This window comes from Beta vulgaris, chromosome 6 (assembly GCF_026745355.1).
Source record: "Beta vulgaris subsp. vulgaris cultivar EL10 chromosome 6, EL10.2, whole genome shotgun sequence".
Taxonomy (NCBI): domain Eukaryota; kingdom Viridiplantae; phylum Streptophyta; class Magnoliopsida; order Caryophyllales; family Amaranthaceae; genus Beta; species Beta vulgaris.
In genome coordinates, this window is record NC_079207.1 from 68548315 (window position 1) to 68572073 (window position 23759).

Here is a 23759-nt window from a genome sequence, read left to right on the forward strand (position 1 = left end):
CATTGTCTCTTCGCCATTGCGAGTATCAGTTTCTAACAGTTTTGTGCCTAATATGTTTTACATTTATGATAATTACACGATTGGGGTTATCGACGAGCAATGGTGATCGATGGCCAGCAAAGGTGGTGAAAGTTTTTGTATGGAGTGTTTAGATAGAGAGAACAAATAGATTATAGAATTAAGTGAAAGATAGTACCTCCTCCTCCATAAAATAAGTATCGTGCCAGGAGAAATACCAGAATCAAGGAGAGGAGAGAGATTCATATGATAAAAGAAAGATAAATCAGTGCAAAATAAAATAATATTGCAATTATTTTTGGAAAAAGTTGTGAATGATCAAATTAAATTACAATAAAATAAACCTCTATTACTTTTAATGTCAATAGTCGCACGCATCGTAATTTGCATGCATCTAAGGTTTCATTTACTCTTTTTTTGACATCGAGAAAACATAAAATTAATTAAACAACAAAGTACAACCTATTTCTAGTACAATCAAAAATAAAACAAAGAAACACCTAAAGGAGTTTTAGTAGCTCGTACATGCTCTAAAAATCATAAACAAATAAAATCGACAGAGAGTTGCATATTAAGTAAGGAGTCATTGGTCGATGATTGTGCTGGTGGAGTCAAAAATCTGATCATGGATGGAAGTGGTAGGAGAAGCGAATGTCGATCACGTATAGGACAACAAAAAACGAACAGTGAACAATCCTAACGAGCATCTATCGCTTGGAATTCTTGGCTCACCAGCTGTTGAAAAGTCATATTCATAGATGACTCATAATTCTCTTTCGAGAGTATTTGAGATTTCTCCTTTAAGTAAGAGAAACAGGGCATGCTGAAATCCATCAGATGTAACTGGGGTGCCACGGTGCCACCTATAGATTTGAAACAAAAAAAGGCTCAAGCTAGTTTCATTTACGGGATGGAGTAAAAGGAATTTGATTATGGAAATGGGAGTAAAGTGTCGTGTAGGAAAACATTCAAAAAAATATCACAAAAGTGCATAGGAAAACGTGTGATCAGATTAGCTGACAGATGACTACAATGGGCCCCATTCCCAAGTGTGGGCTTTAAACCTTACAAAACTCAACATGATGTGGCATAACCTCAAAGATTTTATCCTATAATAAAAGTACAAAACCAAATTATCCAAAAACCCCACTCCTTCAATTGCGTGGCAATGATTCAATTCCATTTTCAGTCATCTGTCGTCTCTATCCTTTTATATTAGGAAAGATAATTGATTCGAAAATCAATTTTCATTAAGTTACTAAGGGCCATTCGGTATTATTGTAGTTTTCTGTTTTTTAGTTTTTTGATTTTCAAAGTCATATGATATATGTTCTATAATGAATAAAAAATTAGTCAAATTTATTTGGAACATGATGAATTTGAAATCTGACAACTAAAAAGTGAAAACCACTTTATGTGGTTTACAGTTTTTGGTTTTCAGTTTTCAAAAAAATTGAAAACAAAAAACGATAATGAATGGGGCTTAAACTATCGGGTACATCAGCTCAGAAACTGAATACAAGTCTAAATAACCCAAAATTAAATGTCCAACATATTATTGATATGAGAATTCAAATCCTAAACAATATCCTAATATTCAAGATGGTAATCTACTTAGCTTCATTTTTTCTTACTTAACTTAAATACCACAAACCATCTCTAATAACCTACAATATCTCAAATTTTAATTTCAAATATAGTATATGTTTTACTCAATACATTTTGTGTTTAAATACCCCCATTTTCTTCCAAACTACCCAGTACATTCTTTTTTTTTTAAAAAAAAAACCAGTAAGAATTTAGAAATTATGGCAGCATCAATTTATGCTTCATCTTCATCTTCTTCAACTCAACAAACAATTTTACGACCTCGGAAATTTAGTGACCACCTCATTAATGGCGTATCATCACCTTTCATTTCCATTAAAAAGACTATATATGTCTCTCCTATACGATGCCGTTTTAACCTCCCCTCTAGAAATTTCGGTTACAGGTAATTTTTGATGAAATCTTATGTTGTTTATAATAATTTCTTAGATTATAAGTACAAATGAGATTAATTAATGGATGAATAATTGTAAAAATTAGCTCACGAAGAGCTGGATCAATGACGGGCAATTTGGAAGCAGTTAGTACTGGATCTCCGACATCTGTGCCAGTTCGTGTGGCTCATGAGCTTCTTTTAGCTGGCCACCGCTACTTAGACGTCCGGTAAGGCGGTCATTTTATTTACTATTCGTTTTATATTGATATAGGACATGTTCACCCCAATTTATTTTCAATTTAGTTCAATTCAATTCAGCTTTCGACAATACTTTTACTCTCACGTGTCACAATTTAGTTTAGTTTCGTTCAATTCCGTTGTTTTATGTCGAAGAGAAAGGCCGGTAGTCATTTAGAATCTTGACGTTATTTAAAATTACTATATACTCCCTCTTAGGCTCCGTTTGATAGGGCGTAAAATATTTTCAGTGTAAAATAATTTTCATGGAAAACAATTTACAATGGAATATGCAATTCCAAAATTAGTTTTCCGTTGTTTGGTTTGATGTAAGAAAAATGATGAAATGAAAGGAAAATAAAAGGGAAAGTAAGGAGGTAGTGAGAGGAGTGTACAAGAGAGATAAGGAAAATAGTTTTCCTTTCATTTTGAAAGGAAAATGGTTTTCCATTAGTGGAAGAGTAATTTTACCTCAAAGAAAAATGGTTTTACACTCTTTTGCCAACCAAACAATGTAAAACTGAAAATAGATGAAAACAATTTTCTAAGAAAATGTTTTACGCCCTATCAAACGGAGCCTTGTTCTTTTAAAATGCAACCATGGTATTTTTCAATATTCATACTTATCATTTTTAACTTAAGATTTGTGATTTGTACATGATGAAAAACATAATCAGATAGAATCTTGTTAGATTCATCTCGTAATTCACACTTTTATAATATCTAGTTTTTATAATTTTTACTTAGATATAATTATAGATATTTATGGTTAAGGTAATGTCTTGTTGCGAGGAGGTGATTGTATTACATTTAAGAAGAAATGAAGAAAGTATAAAAAGAACATAATTATATGACATCTTATTTTATTCGTGCATTAATTTATGTACTACAGTACGAGTCAAACTAGGAACATCAATATATAAGAAACAGATCAATAGAGGGAGGATTTATTTCTTTTCTGGAAAATATATTTATGATGTTTAGATGGTTGTTTACTGTAAGATTGTTTTCATTTTAGTACTAATTATAGTTTTGGGTTAATTTTGTTTGCAGGACTGTGGAAGAGTTCACTGCTGGGCATGTTCCTGGGGCTGTAAATATCCCTTACATGTTACGAATTGGTTCAGGTTTTGTTATTATTTCACCCTGTCATTAGCGGCAACATTTGTTTTGTTGCCGTCTTTAAATTCTCATTTCTAATTTTGACACTATTTATAAGTAAAGAAAATTTATGCAAACTTATTATTTATTATTATTTATTTATGGAGATTGATGCAGGAATGACAAAGAATCCAGATTTTCTTGAACAAGTGTCATCACTTTTTGGCAAAGATGATGAAATCCTTGTTGTATGTTTGATCCATTACCTTAACCTTTTTTATGCTACACAATAGTAATATGACTATTTGGCTAAATTTTAGCTAACTTACTTTTGTTCCATGAATCTACTTAGGAAATTCTCTTAACGTCACGAGTAGTTTCAGAAGCCACTCGTGCATCTCTGGTTTAGCTAACTAAAATTTAGCCAGATAGAGTGTTTTTTAAACGGTGATTAGCCCATTTCTTATGGCTTCAGTTGACAATATAACTTTTTTCCATGTTTATTAACAGGGTTGTCAGAGTGGGAAGAGATCTCTTATGGCTGCAAATGATCTTCATTCTGCGGTAAGTTCAGTTAATTTTCTTCTTCAATAAGCTCAAATTATCCAAGATAGTCCAACTGTCCAAGCGAGGATTCCTTCGGATATACATGACTCATCAAGAGTTAATATAGACAGTTTCTTGCACTTCACAATATTGTGGAGTTGCCCACTAAACTAGACATAATCCATCAAAACTCTTCATCATTCACCAACCATATGGTTATCTAGTCATTTTCATTTTCCTTAATTGAGTTGGTGAAAATTTTTCCGCTTTTTTTCCTTAGCTATATAAATCATTGTAGGCAATTGGGTCGTTTTGATTCGAGTCGAGTCAAATTGGGTCATATTCGGGTTAATGAACTTATATTTTTGAATTTACAGGGTTACAGTAGTATCATCGATATCGCTGGTGGTTACTCGGCTTGGGCTCAGAGTGAACTTCCAACAGAAATGTAACAGCCCTAATTGATACAAGTACATGTAGTGAGATCGGAAAATTGTGTATATATCAATAAGTTGTATATTTTTCAACCATCTTCCTGCTGTAAGCCTTAAGTTAAGCCAAGAAATGGCATTTAGCTTTTGTTTCTTTGTATTCCTTTTGCACTTAAGATGTGTGGCCGGGAGTGATGCTCAGGCACTCGGCTGCATTGATGTACGAAGTCGGGAGATGTTTATGTATCACCCAAGAGTTTTAATGTCAATAGTCGGGAGATGTTTAAATTACAATAAAATAAACCTCTATTATTTTTAATGTCAATAGTCGCACGCATCGTAATTCGCATGCATCTAAGGTTTCATTTACTCTTTTTTTGACATCGAGAAAACATAAATTAATTAAACAACAAAGTACAACCTATTTCTAGTACAATCAAACATAAAACAAAGAAACACCTAAAGGAGCTTTAGTAGCTCGTACATGCTCTAAAAAACATAAACAAATAAAATCGACAGAGAGTTGCATATTAAGTAAGGAGTCATTGGTCGATGATTGTGCTGGTGGAGTCAAAAATCTGATAACGGATGGAAGTGGTAGGAGAAGCGAATGTCGATCACGTATCGAACAACAAAAAACGAACAGTGAACAATCCTAACGAGCATCTATCGCTTGAGATTCTTGGCTCACCAGCTGTTGAAAAGTCATATTCATAGATGACTCATAATTCTCTTTCAAGAGTATTTGAGATTTCTTCTTTAAGTAAGAGAAACGGGGCATGCTGAAATCCATCAGATGTAACTGGAGTGCCACCTATCGATTTGAAACAAAAATGACTCAGTTTCATTTACGGGATGGAGTAAAAGGAATTTGATTATGGAAATGGGAGTAAAGTGTCGTGTAGGAAAACATTCAAAAAAATATCACAAAAGTGCATAGGAAAACGTGTGATCAGATTAGCTGACAGATATACAATGGGCCCCTTTCCCAAGTGTGGGCTTTAAACGTTACAAAACTCAACATGATGTGGCATAACCTCAAAGATTTTATCCTATAATAAAAGTACAAACCAAAACCAAATTATCCAAAAACCCCACTCCTTCAATTGCGTGGCAATGATTCAATTCCATTTTCAGTCATCTGTCATCTCTATCCTTTTATTTTATATTAAGAAAGATAATTGATTCGAAAACCAATTTTCATTATGTTATTAAGGGCCCGTTCGGTATTTATTGTGGTTTTCTGTTTTTTAGTTTTTTGATTTTCAACGTCATAAGATATATGTTCTGTAATGAATAAAAAATTAGTCAAATTTATTTGGAACATGATGAATTTGAAATCTGACAACTAAAAAGTGAAAACCACTTTTTGTGGTTTCCAGTTTTTGGTTTCCAGTTTTCAAAAAAACTGAAAACAAAAAACGATGATGAAGGGGGCCTAAACTGTTGGGTACATCAGCTCAGAAACTGGATACAAGGTTAAATAAACGAAATTAAATATCCAACATATTATTGATATGAGAATTCAAACCCTAAACAATATCATAAAATTCAAGTTGGTAATCTACTTAGCCTCATTTTTTCTTACTTAACTTAAATACCACAAACCATCTCTAATAACCTACAATATCTCAAATTTTAATTTCAAATATAGTATATGTTTTACTCAATACATTTTGTGTTTAAATACCCCCATTTTCTTCCAAACTACCCAGTCCATTCTTTTTTTTTAAAAAAAAAAACCAGTAAGAATTTAGAAATTATGGCAGCATCAATTTATGCTTCATCTTCATCTTCTTCAACTCAACAAACAATTTTACGAGCTCAGAAATTAAGTGACCACCTCATTAATGGCGTATCATCACCTTTTATTTCACTTAAAAAGACTATATATGTCTCCCCTAAACGATGCCGTTTAAACCTCCCCTCTCGAAATTTCGGTTACAGGTAATTTTTGATGAAATCTTATGTTGTTTATAATAATTTCTTAGATTATAAGTACAAATGAGATTAATTAATGGATGAATAAATTGTAAAAATTAGCTCACGAAGAGCTGGATCAATGACTGGCAATTTAGAAGCAGTTAGTACTGGATCTCCGACATCTGTGCCAGTTCGTGTGGCTCATGAGCTTCTTTTAGCTGGCCACCGCTACTTAGACGTCCGGTAAGGCGGTCATTTTATTTACTACTCTTCTTTTCTCGTCGTCATTTGAAATCTTGACACTATTTAGAATTACATCCTCTATTTTCTTTTAAATGAAACAATTGGACTTTTTCACTATTCACTTTGATCAGTTTGACGAAGAATTATGATTTGTGCATAATAAAAAACATAGTCAGGTGGGATTCTGGTTAGATTCATCGCATTATGTATGTAATTTTTATAATTTTTACTTGTATGTAATTGTAGATATTTGTTGTCAAAGTAATGCTTCGGATGCATTAAAGTGCAATTGCTGCATTGAAACTGAGGAAGTATAATCTTCTAAATTTTTTCGATTATACTTTCTTAGTTTCAAAATAGTTGTATTATTTAATATTTGGTCACTCTTCATTAAACAACTTTGATAAACTTTTTTTTCACTATTATATAAGAAAAAACATAAGTGGGATCATGTTAAATTTGTCTCAATACAAGAATTTCAAATATAATTTTTGCTTATATACAACTAGAGATATAACCTTCAAGAAAGTGTTTTGACAAACGTGAAAAAGCAAATGGTGTAACTATTTTGAAACGGAGGAAGTATATAATATAAGAAACAAGCATAACTATATGGCATCTTATTGATTCGTGCATTGACTTATATACAAGTCAAACTAGGAACATCAATATATAAGAAACCGATTAACAGACGGAGGATTTATTTCTTTTTTGGAAAATAATTTTTATGATTTTTAGATGGTTGTTTACTGTTAATTTGTTTTTGTTTTAGTACTAATTATAGTTTTTGGTTAATTTTGTTTGCAGGACTATGGAAGAGTTCACTGCTGGGCATGTTCCTGGGGCTGTAAATATCCCTTACATGTTACGAATTGGTTCAGGTTTGTTATTATTTCACCCTGTCATTAGCGGCAACATTTGTTTTGTTGCCGCCTTTAAATTCTCATTTCTAATTTTGACACTATTTATAAGTGAAGAATATCTTCTAAATTTATGCAAATTTATTATTTATTATTTATTTATTTATGGAGATTGATGCAGGAATGACAAAGAATCCAGATTTTCTTGAACAAGTGTCATCACTTTTTGGCAAAGATGATGAAATCCTTGTTGTATGTTTGGTCCATTACCTTTAACCTTTTTTATTCTACACAATAGTAATATGATTATTTGGCTAAATTTTAGTTAACTTACTTTTGTTCCATGAATCTACTTAGGAAATTCTCTTAACGTCACGAGTAGTTTCAGAAGTCACTCGTGCATCTCTGGTTTAGCTAACTAAAATTTAGCCAAATAGAGTTCTTTAAACGGTGATTAGTCCTTTTCTTATGGCTCCAGTTGACAATATAACTTCATGTTTATTAACAGGGTTGTCAGAGTGGGAAGAGATCTCTTATGGCTGCAAATGATCTTCATTCTGCTGTAAGTTCAGTTAATCTTCCTCCTTTGTCATTCTCTTCCTTCAATAAGCTCAAATTATCCAAAATAGTCCAACTGTCCAAGCAAGGATTCCTTTGGATATACATGAATCATCAAGAGTTAATGTAGACAGTTTCTTGCACTTCACAATATTGTGGAGTTGCCCACTAAACTAGATATAATCCATCAAAACTCTTTATTATTCACCAACCATATGGTTATCTAGTCACTTTCATTTTCCGTAATTGAGTTGGTGAAAAAATTTCCGCTTTTTTTCCTTAGCTATAAATCATTGTAGGCAATTGGTTTATTTTGATTCGAGTCGAGTCAAATTGGGTCATATTCGGGGTTAATGAACTTATATTTTTGAATTTACAGGGTTACAGTAGTATCATCGATATCGCTGGTGGTTACTCGGCTTGGGCTCAGAGTGAACTTCCAACAGAAATGTAACAGCCCTAATTGATACAAGTACATGTAGTGAGATCGGAAAATTGTGTATATATCAATAAGTTGTATATTTTTCAACCATCTTCCTGCTGTAAGCCTTAAGTTAAGCCAAGAAATGGCATTTAGCTTTTGTTTCTTTGTATTCCTTTTGCACTTAAGATGTGTGGCCGGGAGTGATGCTCAGGCACTCGGCTGCATTGATGTACGAAGTCGGGAGATGTTTATGTATCACCCAAGAGAAAATCACAAGACATAAGCTAATGAAAGCGAAACGAACATTGTTAAACAAATCTGGTTTCATCTTAGCTAAGCAAAGAAGGAAATATATCAGTCTACGAACTCGAAAGTTAGTGCTATTCATACATGAAATTTTGTAGTACTGCAGGTAATTACGTCGTATTAGGAATAACTAGTTTTTAGTCTTGAGCGGTGTTTCGGTTATTAACATTTTCATGTTAAAAAATGTCATCTAATGTTGCATAGCTTATTTGTTAGAATTGTTGTATATTTATGTCACGTGGTCGAATATTATATGGAAATATGGAATGAAACAACTAAAGGGAAAATGCGTCACATGACGCGTAGACTTGCGGACGTTTTCTAATATACAAGTATAGATAGATATAGATGGTTGTAACCTTAAGGAGGCCCCGTGTATACTTCTAGAATCGTTAAGGAAATCCTAATAATAATGTAATGAATTTAAACTAGTCATACTAATTATGTTTCATTTTGAAAACTAACGATACTAAGCAGGAAAGGAGATAATATTGTAGCTTAACCTGAACAAAATGAATATTGCGAATAAGATAAGTAAATAACCTATTTTCTTCTTTGTTTCTATATTATTGTTTGTTTACAAAGACACTCAAAACAAAAAAGATGAATAAGAATCAAATAACTTAGCATAATTTTGGTAGGAACACCGACCATAGTCCATAGTTGTGATTATTGTCTTATTCAATAAACCCACCAGACCAGATTTTGTACTCCTTACTAGAAATATCAGTTTTCAGATTAAAGTGGTTAGTTTGAGAAATTTGGAGAAAAGGGGAAGGAGAAAAAAATGTCTACTTTCCATTGTATGGACAAAAATTGAATGGGCTAAAAAGGAGGGAAAACAAATAATGTGACAAAAAAATGGGTACTGGGGTGGGGAAAAAAAAGTTTACACTAACGATTTTCTTGCAGATGAGATACTAAGGATCTTGGAGGCATATCATCTACATCGGTCTATTATATATTTTGATTGTAAAGAAGTTCTCTAACTAGTTAATTACAGGAAAGAATTTGACAAAGTGGCAAATATATATGGTTAGTGCTTGCAAGCAGCGGCGCATGAAATTTCCCAAGATTCAGATTAAGCATTGACAGTGCACGAGGAACAAAACTGCGAATGCTTTGGCAAAAACTTGTAAGAGTTCAAATTTGATTTGTGTTGTAATTACGATTTTCCCATCCCCCCAATTATTGTAGAGACCTTTTAAGGTCGGATCGTATGAACTTATATTTGTACGGACCTTAATATTTATATGTAACAAAGTTCATAGCAACCCTTTGGGCTATATGGATTCACAGAAACAACAGCGTCTTCAGGAGTGAAGCGGTTAACCCTGTAGCTATTATTGACACTAAAATAGCCCTCCTCAAAGAAATTAACGAGAGTACCAAAATCAGAGAAAGAAACTCTTCTCTCTCTCCCACCGGCACTACAATCTCGGATAGGTGCCTGGATTCTCAAGGTAATCGATCTCACGAAGACTGCATATTCCTAGTTGACGGTGCTTGGAAGCGACATAAGCAGAAACATCCAAGAGCGGGAATCGGTTAGTCAGCTCTTCTTAACAATAACAAAGCTTTCGAAGGAAATGCTGCGGTAATTTCTTTATCTCCTCTTCAAACGGAAGCACATGCAATACTTCGCGGGCTGCGCGAAGCACTCAGTAATAGTATCAGTTGCGTTCACATCTATTCGGATAAAAAAGAGCTTGTTCAAGCACTTCACAAACGTCAATATCCTTTTGAAGTTACAACTTTAGCACATGATATACAGGCACTTTGTAATAAATTTCATTTCTGTAAGATCCATAAGGTTAGTAGGGAAGTAGTTGCTCCTGCCCATGTATTAGCTACTGCAGCCAGGTTAGGTAGAGTTATCTAGTAAACATGTTTGTACTTGTTGTCAAAAAAAAAAATATATATGTAACAAGCTTCTATATTTCACAAAAAAAATAACGTGAAATTAGAAATTCTGTACGTAGTAGTACTCTGAGCATTCTAGTTGATTGTTCAGTTTAAGCCACGCAATATGCACACTAACAAATAACACAGAGTTCTTTGCTTTGCTTTCAAGTTTTTGGTTTCTCAAAGCAGTTCTATTACTACAAATACTAGCCGCTAGTCGCCACATGATGGATAAATTTTTGTCAAGACGATAACAGTACTGATGAACAGTCGCTCACTTTTGCGGGATCAACGACAATGGCTGCAGAGAGGAGAGTACGGTATAAGTCCCCGGTATGCTTCCCGTAGAATCCATCTCTTTTCAGATGACAAGTCATTTTTCTACATTTATATCCTGTAAATTTCATACTGCATTCACTATAAACTCGAATACAGTCTTCATCTAAGCTTCAAGCACACCCGTGTAGAGTGTAGGCTTTTGATTCTTGTATAAAAAGGAGATAACGCGCAAGATATATGAGGTTCCAATAGGCTACTATTGGATTTTACAGGTATTTACAGATTACAATCACACAAGACAACTAAATTATGGGACAAACCTGTACATTAAAAATGCTAAACCTAATCAATGACACTTCCTGTTAGTACAGTAATGCCACATCATCCACAGATGTGATACCAGTGATCTGTTGATTGCACGATAATCTCAACACACTGTTATCTGGTCAAATTTAGTTAAGGTAGTTCTGGGGTTGACGCCTCGCGCCAATCTTTTGGTTGTGAGTTTAGATTTCCAGAATTACAAAGCTGTACAAGTTTGTCCCTCCACATTGCTGCACACCATAATTCAAAGAAAAGAAATGGATTAAGAGTTGATGGCAAACTCACAGAGGAGTAGATGACACAAGACCTATAAGTGCTTGCATAAGTTAATATACAGCTCTTTCTCAGAGAGCTTTCCCCCGAAATTGGGCTTGTCCCGGTTAATCCAGGTTAGTCGGAGTCTAGTATGCTCTGAATTACCAGGTTTTTTATTCTGAACAGAAAAAGAAGTCTCAAAGAAACAAGCAAGAGTGCTCCATACCTGCGTCATTGTACCTTTCCTCTTTTGCAGCCAACTTCATATTCTGTAGAAGATTTAATTCCTCAACCAGCGAATCTGGACCGTCCATTGGGCTGCATATAATATTAGTTATAGGTTACAAAGATGATAAGAAATGCATATGAAATGAACATCAAACTATAAGAGACCACAGGATTGAAGGTGATCAGGAAATACCTGTCCAATAAAACGTCATAAATGGGTTTTGTGTCACGAACTCTGCCAGTCCCATAAGAAATCCTGATGGCATCCGCCAGGACAATTTGCTTATTCACATATATAGGGGCCTGCATGTAACATTATTGGATCACCAAAGAAATAGTTACAATAAAGAAAACATCACTTTAAAAGAGATGAAAATAAAGCGACATGATTCTACTTTTTCAACAATTTGCATCTCATCTATAATTCTTGGTGAAGTATTATCCGAGCAGGCAAAAATAGAAATTCTAGTTGCGCTTTCTTTTCTTTAAAAAACAGTTGCAACGTTTCCTTTTTCATGATCTCCAACAAACAACTTTGATCATCAATATCTTCTATCATGTCTTAGTAAATGACGAAAAAGTTGATAGATACTCGTATACTTTGTCAAATCCAACAAGACTTCCACATAATAGAAATTTATTATCAAAAATTAGTAACAGACAGAGTCAAAGTTTATGAAGTTTAACCTCCCAATAAAATTGTTGCAACTAATAAAAAAACGGATGAAATAACTTACAGGTTACAAGCAGGAAAAGATGAACTAACTTCAGTTAACAAAACATTTTTCTAGTGATTACCCGTCCCTAAAATAAAAAGTTTGTTTCACAAAAGCAAAGTAGCAGGCTAGCAGCTGATTCTTAAGAACTGTAAATCGCTATTAATATCATATATGGCTATATAGATTCATCTCAGCAAACAGAGTTCCAGAAAAGGGCTTTTTTTTTGCTTCCTTTGTTCTCTCTTTAAAAACCCCTTATTTATGATGAACACTTGTGCACAAGGAAAAACATTCCATAGACAAACATATCTCTAGCTAGTAACTACAATCCAAGTAGGTCAAATTCCAATAATGAAAAGAAAATGCAGGTAAAATTTGTACCTTACATCTCTGCGCTACATTGATGGCATCTGATGGTCGTGCATCCACACTAAAATTTTCCCTCTCTCCTTCCTGCCATGAGCCAAAAAGCTCTCAATGAAGTTAAAGAAAAAGATAAAAGAAATACTACTTCCTCCGTTTCAATTTAGTTGTGACACTTTCATTTTGGGTAAAAACTTCTCTCTATCTCTCTCCTAGCACATGGGACCCTTTTATTTTCTTTCTCTATCTCTTCCCTCTCCAAAAATTGCCTAGGAGTCCGTGATTTTAAAAGTGTCACAACTACATTGAAACAGAGAAAGTATATGCAATAGCATTGATCATGCTTTAGTTCGAAAGCCAAATTTGTAACAATAGAAAACCTTACCTTTCCAATATATATTCTGGCAAAAAATGTGTTCACCACTCTTTCTGTAATTTTCACCATCCTCACCTGTCATTTAAGGTGGAAAAAATGAATTTGTGATCACAAACTCAAAGACTAGCATCAATATATGGGCCAGACCCAGACATACATAGTCCTCCTACCGTTCTACGTGCAAAAGCCTAACAAGAAGGAGCCAATTGTCTCTTACAGAGAGGCTACTCAATGCCCACCCACTTGAGCAACAAGGAGAAAACAATTATCAGGTTTGGCTTTCTATAAGATATTCGAAGACAGAACTAGGAAAGAAAGAATGACTGAGCATTCACCAAGGACAAGTCAGCAGAAAAAGTCCCCAACTTAGAACTTATGGGATATTAGGTCATATAGCTACTATTGCCAACTGAACACACATATTAAGAACCTCTATAATGCTTATTAGTTCATATTGGTAAAGGATCCTAGGTCCACATAGTAAATCTCTGAAAATCAATCAAAAATAGTACTTGAAGAAAAAGGCTCATGCTATTTGACAGTTAACAAGACGTAGATGACAGTTTACTTGAATATGTAATTCAGTTCATTGCAATTCAATGCTGGTGTACACGCCCACAAGTAATGAGTAATGACCCTTTCACTCATGTCTATAATGGAGATGAAGCCAAGAAAGTACTATGCTTTTCTATATGCTGATAATGTAATGACCTTATAGGAACTGAGGACCTTTAGGATACTTCTAAGGGTAATAAACTTAAATACGTACCTCATTTTCAAGTCCAACCACAAGATTTCTAATAAACTGGAAAGAATTTGGGTAATCCTGTGGAAAGGAAATATCAGATAACTGAAACAAACCTCCAACACTACCATCTCCATAAGAAAGAAAATTTGAGATTGAAAACCACTCCAGACAGAGAATTACCTCATCATTGCCTTCATTTAAAGAATCAATGAGCTTCTCAACAGCAAACTCTCCTGCAGTATGATCAAGTTACTGAGTTAGTGCTACACAGAAATCGGTATTGAAGACAAATCTAAACAGAAACACTGGGGAACGGCAGGAGTTCAGACTAAACTACCTACAACAATGGGTAGCAAGAAATCCTCTTCACAAGATATTTTAAGAAAAATAGTTGGATGCCGAAAACGACGAAGAATGCTTAGTCCTATGGAGTTGACATCATTCCTACGATGTTTCACTTGAGCAAAGTTAGAAGCATAATGGCCAGCATACGTTTTTGCCTCTTCTCGAAATCCTTGCTTTCGCAAATGGTAATGCTTCGCAGTCTCTGCACCAGCGAAGTAAGTAATTAGTGATTATACTGCCAGAAACAATTCTGTAAGTAGATGAACTCAATTTATCCTCTCCATTCCCGAAGGCCATAGCTTATGGGTAAAAAGTTTCCATTCAGATAAAAAAAAAGTGCTCCAAGGAATCAGATTTTACAAACTCCATTATAATACTTACTATAAATATAAACAAAACAAAGCACATGCCATTGAAGTATGGAATAGAACTGAATTTGAGCAGACTTTAAAATCTTTTTCTTATCTTAGACTTCAAGGAAAAGGTTAAAAGGAGACCAATATTAGAGTGTTGTTCAATCTCAAATGGGTATGTATTACTTTCACAATATCAGGGGAATTTTGGTACATCTTAGTGTTTGAAGATACAAGTCATACAACATGTATAAACTTCAATACACCATTTGTAAATTAATATACAACTTCATTAATTTGCCTATACACATACGATACGAGTAAGTACAATACATGAATAAAGAAACATGTAACATGGTACTTACATATAACATTTTTTTATCGAAAATACAACTTCAGAATTTGAAAATATAACTTGTACAAACTACAATAGAATATCTGTAACTAAATACAACACACCAATGATATGTGCGTTCTTGTAATATATCCGTTTGAAATTTGGCATTTCTCGAATACATTATGCTCCACCTAAGAGCAACAACAATGGTGAACTACAACACCTTATAGCTTGACTTACCACATCAACTTTTTAAGCAATATTGTTTTCTAGCTACAAAGTCCCCCAGTGTTAGGCTACAACACATTGTTCCTTGTATAGTCCCACACGTCAATTAATATTTTCAACTTTTAATTTATTTAATCATAATTAGCAAGGAAACAACAAAAATTGTGTCTTTATTATGGATGAAGATGCACTCACCAATCATATGGAGACCTTCTCCTTTTTTCAATTTCAAGTCATATTGCCTTTTTGAAGCCAAGTAACTAGCTTACTGGAATCAAGTCTCGCTCTCAATCACGTATTAATTATCTTGCTCCAATGGTTGAGCAACTTGCTTACTTCTTCCAAATATTGCAAGCTTGGTCCAAAATTACAACCATTGGAGTTGCTCTAACACACCGGAAGAATTGGTGTGGGACCCACAACTAACAAAATTACCAAAATACCCGCTTCTCACATGTTGGGTGGTAGCATAGTATTCCAAATAGCCTAGCTAAAACTAAAAGTCCTAAATCCAATATTGAAGTTTCTTTCTCTACACATTCTTACACAATTGACAACACCTATTAATTGTCTATCATACACAAGTCTAAAACATTAGAAGATATGTACTCCTATAACAACAATATTTTTACATCATATTTCCCAAAGCAACAATTTGTTTCCAGATTATGCTTTAATTAATCAAAAAGGTTATTCTTTTTCATACAATAAATTAGTACTATAAAGATGATTAATCAAAGCAATAACAGTTGATCTAAGGCTCACTTACTTGCATAAGCATTACCATTACCATTACACCCACAAAAAAATTTGACAAAACCCAGAAAACCCATTACAAGATTTAGTTCTAAACTAAACTAACTTAAAAAAAAAAAGAAAAGTGATTTCCCTCAATTTACATAATTAACAAAAAATACCCCTAAATTTAAACCATAATTAGCTCAAGAAAAAAAAAACCAATGCAAGAAAAGGGCAAAAGAAGATACCTGTAATCAAAAGGGAAGCTTCCACATACTCATCATCAGATTGATTATGATATGATTTAGGATAAAATTTACCATGAGAGTGATTTTTACATGAAATAAAACCTGATTTACTAATCTTTTTATGGGTTAAAAATTGCAATGAAAATTGAGAAGAATTAGGAAACTTTAATGAATGAGTAAAATATTTTGATTGATCTAAGGAAGATGAAGGACCAAACCCAGAGATTTGGAAAGTGCGAAGACATAGCTGAGCTTTGAGCATTTTTTTGAAGAGAGAGAAAGAAAGAAAAGAGTTTTTAGAGAGAGAAAGAGAAAGTAACTGCACAACTGTTTCTGTTTGCGTTAAGATTAAGATGATGATGAACAATTGAACATGAATGAAATGAATTATTTTTTGCAAAACTTATGAAACATGAATTGATTTATATAATTGGAAGAAATAAATCAATAATAATGAGATATATTGATAACAGAATTTGCACCTTTCTTTTTCCCTCAGGATTCTCCTATGTGCAAAGCAACAAATATGACATGTTTTTATCCACCTCAAAATGAAAATATGACATGTTTCTATTTTTCTTCCTTTTTCTTCTTTTTATTTTATCATATTAAATTGAGTAATTGCACCATCAACCTTTTATTTTTTTTATATTTATTTTTGTGTTTTCTAAGTTTTCGGTGCAATTTTTTTGTATGTTTTTTTTAATGTGATCGTTTTATCTTTTGGTTATATTTGATATAAAACCAATATAGAGATGTTCAATTTTTATATGATCAGGTGCATTTTCATCAACTAAATTCTCCTGAACGTGTTTAAATAAATTTATTAGAATGTGTTGAAGTTCATTTTATAATTTGGTAAAACTTATGAACTTATCAGTATTTAATTGAACTAATATGAGCTTAACATGAAACTTTTTTTAAGGTGAAAAGAATACACTAAAATCTTAGGTGGTTTCATCACCTATTATAAAGTACTACCTCTGTTTTTATTTAGTTGCAACGTTTTGACTTTCAAGCTTGCCAATGTACAATTTTAAATCGTTTTATCTCTAATTATATGTAAGTAAAAATTATAAAAATTTGATATTATGAAAGCTTACATCGAAACGAATCAAACAAGACCCTACATGACTATATTTTGTTTAACATATAAAACAATAAATGTGGTCAAATAAGAGAACATGAATAGTGCAATTTATAAAACATTGCAACTAAAAGAGAACGGAGGTAGTAATTTATTAAGGGATAAAGCTAATGCCTTTGGTGAAAACCATGCAATTGGGGATTGAGAGTAGAAGTGCGACACTTTGAGCAATAAGATGTAGAATTTTGGGGAACTTCAAGATTTTTATATAAGCGTGTTAATTACATGTCAATGATAGTAGATGACACAATCTACGTTATTAAAGGTAAATTTTCTTTAATGGACTAACAATTTTATATAGTCAACTTAAAATCAGAACCTGGGATTATTCAAAAATAACCTTAATTTTGGAAGAATTTTCTTAAAATTAATTCAAACTTTTATTTTTATTGTCTTTACCAACGAATTTAAAAATCAAATTTATTTAACTAAATTTTCAAATTGAAAAATAGTACTTCATAAGACTTGAGACTACCTTTTATTGACCAATTTGTAATAATATAATACATGAAGTCCATGGTAAAATGTTTTTTAATTATTATTCTGATAATATCAATAATTAATTGGTTATGGTTTAATTTTGTTTCAATTCATTCTTTCAAGAAATTTTCTTTTTAAGAGAGAAGTAATAGATTTTATTTTATTATTCAAATTTCTGAGTGACATGTCCATTTTCATTGTTTTTTTTTTTGGAAAGGTCCATTTCGTTGTTGATGGCCCATATATCACATGTGGAAATGGGTCAAAGTGGGAGTGAATTAGGTGCAAATTCTCCCTATAATACCAATACCATCATTTGCTCAAGACACATCACTATCTCGTCTCAACTCCGTGGAAGAAGTCAAGATAAACAATCCTATCTTAGTAACGTGCAAGACAATCATCTAATTTCAGAGAGTTTATCTTCCAATAATATCCCAATATTCAATCAGGTCAAATCCAAAACGACCACAATATACTGTAGTAATAACTCATGAAATTGGATCCCTTTTATCCAGTTTTTGCATGAAATACAAATTATTAGAATAGACCGTTTATTTTGAACATAAAATTAAACAACTCTAAGTCTACATTTTTCAAATAAGCTCATTCAACTCACTCTAACCAAATACTATCTTTAGACATCTTGCACTAACTTAGTTGTCCCTTTCTCTTCTCATTCCTTTGTTGTCCTTAGAATCTCGAACTACATCGAACAATTTTATAAACCAGCTCAGCAGTCATATCGAATTGATCAAACTAGTCAATAAAGGAATTAATCTAGTCACAAAATGAATTAAAAAATGTGAAAGCTAAATGGATTAAACTGATCACTAATAAATAGATTAAATTAATCACTACATTTAGAAAAAATATCTGTTTTATTCTCAATATTGATCTTGAATCATTATCTAATTTAAAATTAAAAATAGACGTTCTCTTACCATACTAACCATGAAATACAAATTATCTTGGCAGTTTTGCACATCTTAGGCGTATCCCGCGTAGTGACTCAGCTAGTCAGCTGGATAGATAATGCAATACAAGTACAAGCTAGGCATAAAAAAGAAGGGCACAAAATGAAACAAGACTGACAATATATTCGATTCCATTATTTCCACAATAATATATCATTATAGAAACAATGTAGCATCATGCTTAGGGAATAGGATAATCAAGCAGGATGAACAGCTTTTACAACAGTACAACTATTATTCCTATGTGTTTCATAGATCCTCCATCTGATTGTTTCATAAGGCCATAAGGCAGCAGCTTTGCTACTGGAATCACACACTTGTCCACGAATTCATCACGATCCGAGGTTTGTACATCTTTTCAGCAGCGACTCTCGAGCAAGCAGCAAATTATATTAACTTGTGTCGTGTGCTCTATATACAATCAACGATGCTGCCTAGGCAAGTGTTTCAATAGCTTGATAAGCTCATAAGTCTTGGTGTCTCTACCAGAATATAGGCAAAGTTCCAAGGGAGTTAAGCCATCCTGAAATACATGGGAAATATGTATTGTGTAAGGTCATATGACATATGCCCTAGAAATGATAACAAGATCTATAGACCAATCTTGCTATCACATTTTCGCAAATTTTTTTATCAGACAGTCAGACGATGTATTACTAAACGAAAAACAGCAAAAGTTACGAAAATAAATAAAAAGTTAGCCTATGATAAATATACACAAGAAACCCTAAAATCAAAATGTTACAAAAGAAACCTTAAAATCAAGTCTGCCCAACATTCTTTATGCTCCTATGTCCCAATCGAAAGAAAGTGCCAAGGAAGAAAAGAAAAACAGTTCTCAAGTACTCTTAATGACAGATTACACATGATACATACATAGAAATATTTTGAAGGTTGACGCGCTATACGCATTAAAAAAGAAGAGGGGGGGGGGGGATTTCAACAAGACGTTTTCAGATAGTGTTATGCTGCAATCTAAATGATGCACCACACAAGACCTAGTGCCTCTCCTGTAGATTGAGGTGTTAAACCCAATAAAAAAAAAGAAAATTAACACAACACTTTCAGATAATATTCCGCTGGAATCTAATCTACTGCAAAGGTATACCTAGTGCCTCCCCTGATACTCTCTGGAGTCTCAGTGTGGGGCTAAAGATGTACTAGCACGTGATTAGGAAGGCCTCCATGTTCGTTTTCTCTACTTGCCCTACCTATACATTCCATGGCATCAGACAAGAGGCAGTTTCCTTCGCCTAAGATGGTGTGCACAGGGGATGTCGAAGAAGACAGGCAACATATGAGAACAAGCAAAAGAGGTGGGTCCCAACAAAGCCACCCCAGGTTCCAGAAGGCATCTTATACTTTTAGGGCAACAAAGGCCTAGACAATTACTAAGACTCACCATATTCCTCAAGCACATAGATCAGCCAATGAAAATGCACTCAAACATGCACAGAAAGAGTTCTAGTAACCATTAACTTTAAAGAGGCATTACAAACTTGCCTTATTCTTCAGTGTCTTATCTGCTCCTCTCATTAAGAGGAGCCTCACGATATCTGTTCTTCGTGTTTGTACAGCTAGATGCAATGGACTCCACCCATCCTAAAAAGAAGAACAAGCTTTTTCAATCTATGGTTTTAGGACTTTAACTTATTAACAGGTCACAAATCAGCAGAAATGGGAATTCATACATTATCCTGGAGGTTGATATCAATATTGTGCAGCAACAGCGTTTTAATAGTCTGGCTTGATGCGGTTCGAACAGCATAATGCATCAAAGTTGCCCCATTCTGAAAGCAAGAACAAAAAAAAAATCAGCGTACTACAAATTGATCAATAATCATCCTTCACAAAACGACCACTAAATGACAATAGCTACAAGCAAATAATGTCAACATTTCATATCATATGGAAACCTGAAAAGCTAACAAATCACTAAATAAAAAGTCCAGAGTTCACATCTAGTTAATATAGAAGGCATTTTGTGAAGAAAAGGTGCAAGCTGGTAGCTGTTCAAAACCTCAATGCCCACAAGTATTAAGTCAACCTAAAAGTTTAGAACAATACGACCAACATTAGACAATTAGAACTTCTTCTGCTCAATACTGGCCTTCACAAAACAGACATGTTTAGGGTATAAATCATTGCATTGTCTATGCTTTTTCTCTGCTTCATTTAGTAATCACACATTTGGCACGCCTGGACCTCTGTACCTCATGAGCTCATGTGTTCCCCTCAGTGAACCAAAACAACCAAGTAAGCAAAATTCATTCCTTCAATCCTCCTTTTCCTTGTTCGATTCAGAAATATTAACCATTGGTCAATGAAGAGAAAAATCTTGTTTGTCAACATGTTGTGAAATTCTGCAAAGGCATTCTTGCAAGACTTTAGGCCTCACACCGATGATGTATATCTCCAATCAATCCCTTATCGAATTTGAGGCTCCTTTGCAGTTTGCACCTTATGCCTTTTAGAGCAAAATCTCTACCACAGGAAAGGAAGTTGGAAGTTTGGAAGCAATCAAATCAGTGAAAATAGTGCCTCCAAACACCCCCCACCCCTCCATACAACTATAAGTCGTCATATCTAAGAGGCAAAAACAACAATGGTAGGAAAAATCAACAACATGATGGCAGCAACTCAAACTAAAAGCTTCAAAACATCAGCAATATAGAACATTACTACTTTATCCCGTCAGAGTACAGAAGACATAAGAAACTTTCTTCTCACCTCATCACAAACAAAAGGATCAGCTGACTCTCTCAACAGATAATTTATAATAGCCTGCTTTTTGCAAGTTATTGCTCTATGAAGTGCGGTCAAGCCATCCTAGCACGAAAAATCATAGACTAGCATCACAATTCACACTAATGAAAATCGAGGGGCACCACAGTAATAAAAATTGCAGTATCTCTGCAGAGGTAGTCCGAACCTGATCAGCAGCATTGATGTCAACATCATACTTTACCAAACTGTTCAAGAGGTAAAATTCTCCAGATGCAGCAAGAGCATGCAGTGGCAGCCACTTTTGCTGCAAAGCAAAATTCTCATTAAAGGTTGGCCAAGCGAGAGAACAGTAGCATACATAATCCACCATCCCTTGTTATCATGCTTAATAATCCAAAAGTAAACGAACAATGAAGCCTTGACCCATCTAAGGTAGTGTTTTGTTATTTGATCAGCTCATTTTGGCTCCATTCAATAACAAAAAGCTACAAGTTTAGGTAAGTTCAGATAAGTACTAAATATAGTTCCAATAAATTCAGAATGATAAGTTTCATTAAGTTCCAACAATTCAAAATAGTTAAGATAAGTTTGGATAAGTCAAAGTCAGTTGAATAGAACACCTCCTAAGCATGTATAAACCTAGTGAGTAAAACCATCAAACATTAAAAAGCTTCGGCCAACATTTATATTTGTTGGCTGCCTGATGCAACTCTTATTCATCAAAGTTAACAATGGGAAGCAAAGAACTTACTGAGGTAGCAACATCAAGTTTTGGTTTCTTCGAGTTCAGTAGGGTCTTCTCCTCCTTCGTAAACAACATTTGACGTCCTACTTTTGCTACAATCAACAATATGAACTTCAGAGGGACTTTCCATCTATATACACTCACTACCTATAGTCTATAGATACCCTACTAGTTCAGATGAACCACAAACTATCAATATCATATTTCATAAAGCTTCCAAATTGTAGGAAAAATAAACCAAGCGTATAAATTGGTACCATTTCTCAATAACAATCTTAAAACCAATGTTATTGTCATGACTTTAAATTTTCAGGATGTTGTCTACTTCAATCTAAATGCTAACAAATCAATTTCCCAGCTGTTTCGGATTTCGTCAGCAGAAAACAAAGATTACTATAATAATGCAACTACTAAGTACCATAATTTCTCAAAAGAACAAAAACAAAGAGGACATAAAAAGCTAATAATACCATCAGTTTTCTCACTGGGCTGATAATTTCCATTGTTGAAAAACTCTGTAATATCATCCAATCCACGACCATAAACAGCCCATCTAGGATTTTTGGGTTCTACCCTTGAACTCTCACCAGAATTCACATTCTCTCTCCTACTCTTAACTTCACCATCATCACCATTTCCGCCATTTTTGGAAGAAAACGCAGGTGGGTTATCAAGAACAAGGGGTTTCAATTGCGACAGCTTCTCATTTCTCACCTTCAAGTATTCCTCCAAATTAACATTTCTAACCCTATTCTTCTTCTCAATCTTCGACCCAAACTCTAATTCTTGCGCAATTTTACGCCTATCTTTCTTAGTCAAATTAATTTCTTCCACAACTTGTTTCCATTCATCTGGGACTAAATTCTGGGGTTCAATTACTTCGGTTGCTTTTTGGGTGTTTCTGGGATTTTGGGTAGTTATGGAAATCGAAGAAATTTGTTCTTCAAGATATGGGTCTTCAAATATACCATCTTCAAAAACAAGACAATCTCCAATTACTTGTTCTTCTTCCTCAAATTCTTCTTCTTCTTCGTTGAAATTTGAGGTTACAAATTGGAGGTTTTGGGAATTAAAGGCAGTGCAGAGAGTAGGGGAGGAGAGAGAATGGAGGTTTTTGAGAGAGAAAGTGAGGGATGAATGAAGGCAGGAAGGTGTGGGGAAAGAGAGAGGAGAGAGAATTGAAGGAGGAAGGAAATTGAGTGTGTTTGAGTTTTGGGAAGTGGGGAGTAATAACTTTGATGGTGCTGCTCCTACTGCAGCTGCTACTGCAAGTGACATTGTTGTGTTGGTGGAAGATATGAAAGTAGGAAACTAGAAATGTATTGAGTTCATGTTCTTAATTTTTTCCCTCAACTGTCAATCTGTCATGGAGGGAAAAATACTTGCCATCGTCTGGTCTAGGAGTACGTATTCCGAAATGTTATGCTTCCTTCGTTTCATAATACTCGCTACACTTTTCATTGTGTGAAGCTTCATATTATTTGCTACTCTTTCTTTTTTGACAATAAATTCTCTATATCTCTCTCCTCTCATATGAGTCTTTTTTCTTTTTTACTCTCTAGCTCTTTCTTCTACAAAAATCGTCTAGGAGTCCGTGAATTGAGAA

The 23759-nt window shown here is 33.9% G+C and overlaps 4 protein-coding genes and 1 long non-coding RNA gene across 6 annotated transcripts; 3 read left to right on the top strand and 2 right to left on the bottom strand.

Moving 5' to 3' along the window:
• The first annotated feature begins 1748 nt into the window (after positions 1-1748).
• On the top strand, positions 1749-4430 carry LOC125498196 (thiosulfate sulfurtransferase 16, chloroplastic-like). Its single transcript, XM_048645867.2, has 6 exons — positions 1749-2011; positions 2107-2229; positions 3293-3366; positions 3518-3588; positions 3851-3904; positions 4264-4430. The coding sequence occupies exons 1-6, from the start codon at positions 1827-1829 to the stop codon at positions 4336-4338; spliced, it is 582 nt and encodes a 193-aa protein (XP_048501824.2). The 5' UTR covers positions 1749-1826; the 3' UTR covers positions 4339-4430.
• Positions 4431-5954: 1524 nt separating this feature from the next.
• LOC104897780 (rhodanese-like domain-containing protein 15, chloroplastic) lies at positions 5955-8642 on the top strand. Its single transcript, XM_010684726.4, has 6 exons — positions 5955-6264; positions 6361-6483; positions 7291-7364; positions 7525-7595; positions 7852-7905; positions 8281-8642. The coding sequence occupies exons 1-6, from the start codon at positions 5975-5977 to the stop codon at positions 8353-8355; spliced, it is 687 nt and encodes a 228-aa protein (XP_010683028.3). The 5' UTR covers positions 5955-5974; the 3' UTR covers positions 8356-8642.
• A 998-nt stretch (positions 8643-9640) lies between these two features.
• LOC130591718 (uncharacterized) lies at positions 9641-11212 on the top strand. The gene is made up of 2 exons (XR_008969772.1): positions 9641-9894; positions 10563-11212. It is a non-coding gene; the product is annotated as an uncharacterized LOC130591718 (long non-coding RNA).
• LOC104897782 (bifunctional nuclease 2) lies at positions 10547-16461 on the bottom strand. Its single transcript, XM_010684727.4, has 9 exons — positions 16078-16461; positions 14166-14375; positions 14009-14061; positions 13850-13906; positions 13090-13155; positions 12723-12794; positions 11816-11925; positions 11621-11712; positions 10547-11369 (listed from the first exon to the last, which is right to left on the bottom strand). Exons 1-9 carry the CDS (start codon positions 16337-16339, stop codon positions 11272-11274), a joined length of 1020 nt encoding a protein of 339 aa, XP_010683029.2. The 5' UTR covers positions 16340-16461; the 3' UTR covers positions 10547-11271.
• Positions 16462-18784: 2323 nt separating this feature from the next.
• On the bottom strand, positions 18785-23506 carry LOC104897783 (ankyrin repeat domain-containing protein, chloroplastic). 2 transcript variants are annotated; one of them, XM_010684728.4, is made up of 7 exons: positions 22624-23506; positions 22160-22245; positions 21614-21712; positions 21412-21510; positions 20373-20471; positions 20185-20283; positions 18785-19204 (listed from the first exon to the last, which is right to left on the bottom strand). In XM_010684728.4, the coding sequence occupies exons 1-7, from the start codon at positions 23429-23431 to the stop codon at positions 19103-19105; spliced, it is 1392 nt and encodes a 463-aa protein (XP_010683030.2). In that variant the 5' UTR covers positions 23432-23506; the 3' UTR covers positions 18785-19102. The 2 variants fall into 2 exon arrangements, with proteins under 2 accessions (XP_010683030.2, XP_048502518.1); XM_048646561.2 differs by lacking the exon at positions 21412-21510.
• Between the last annotated feature and the right edge of the window lie 253 nt (positions 23507-23759).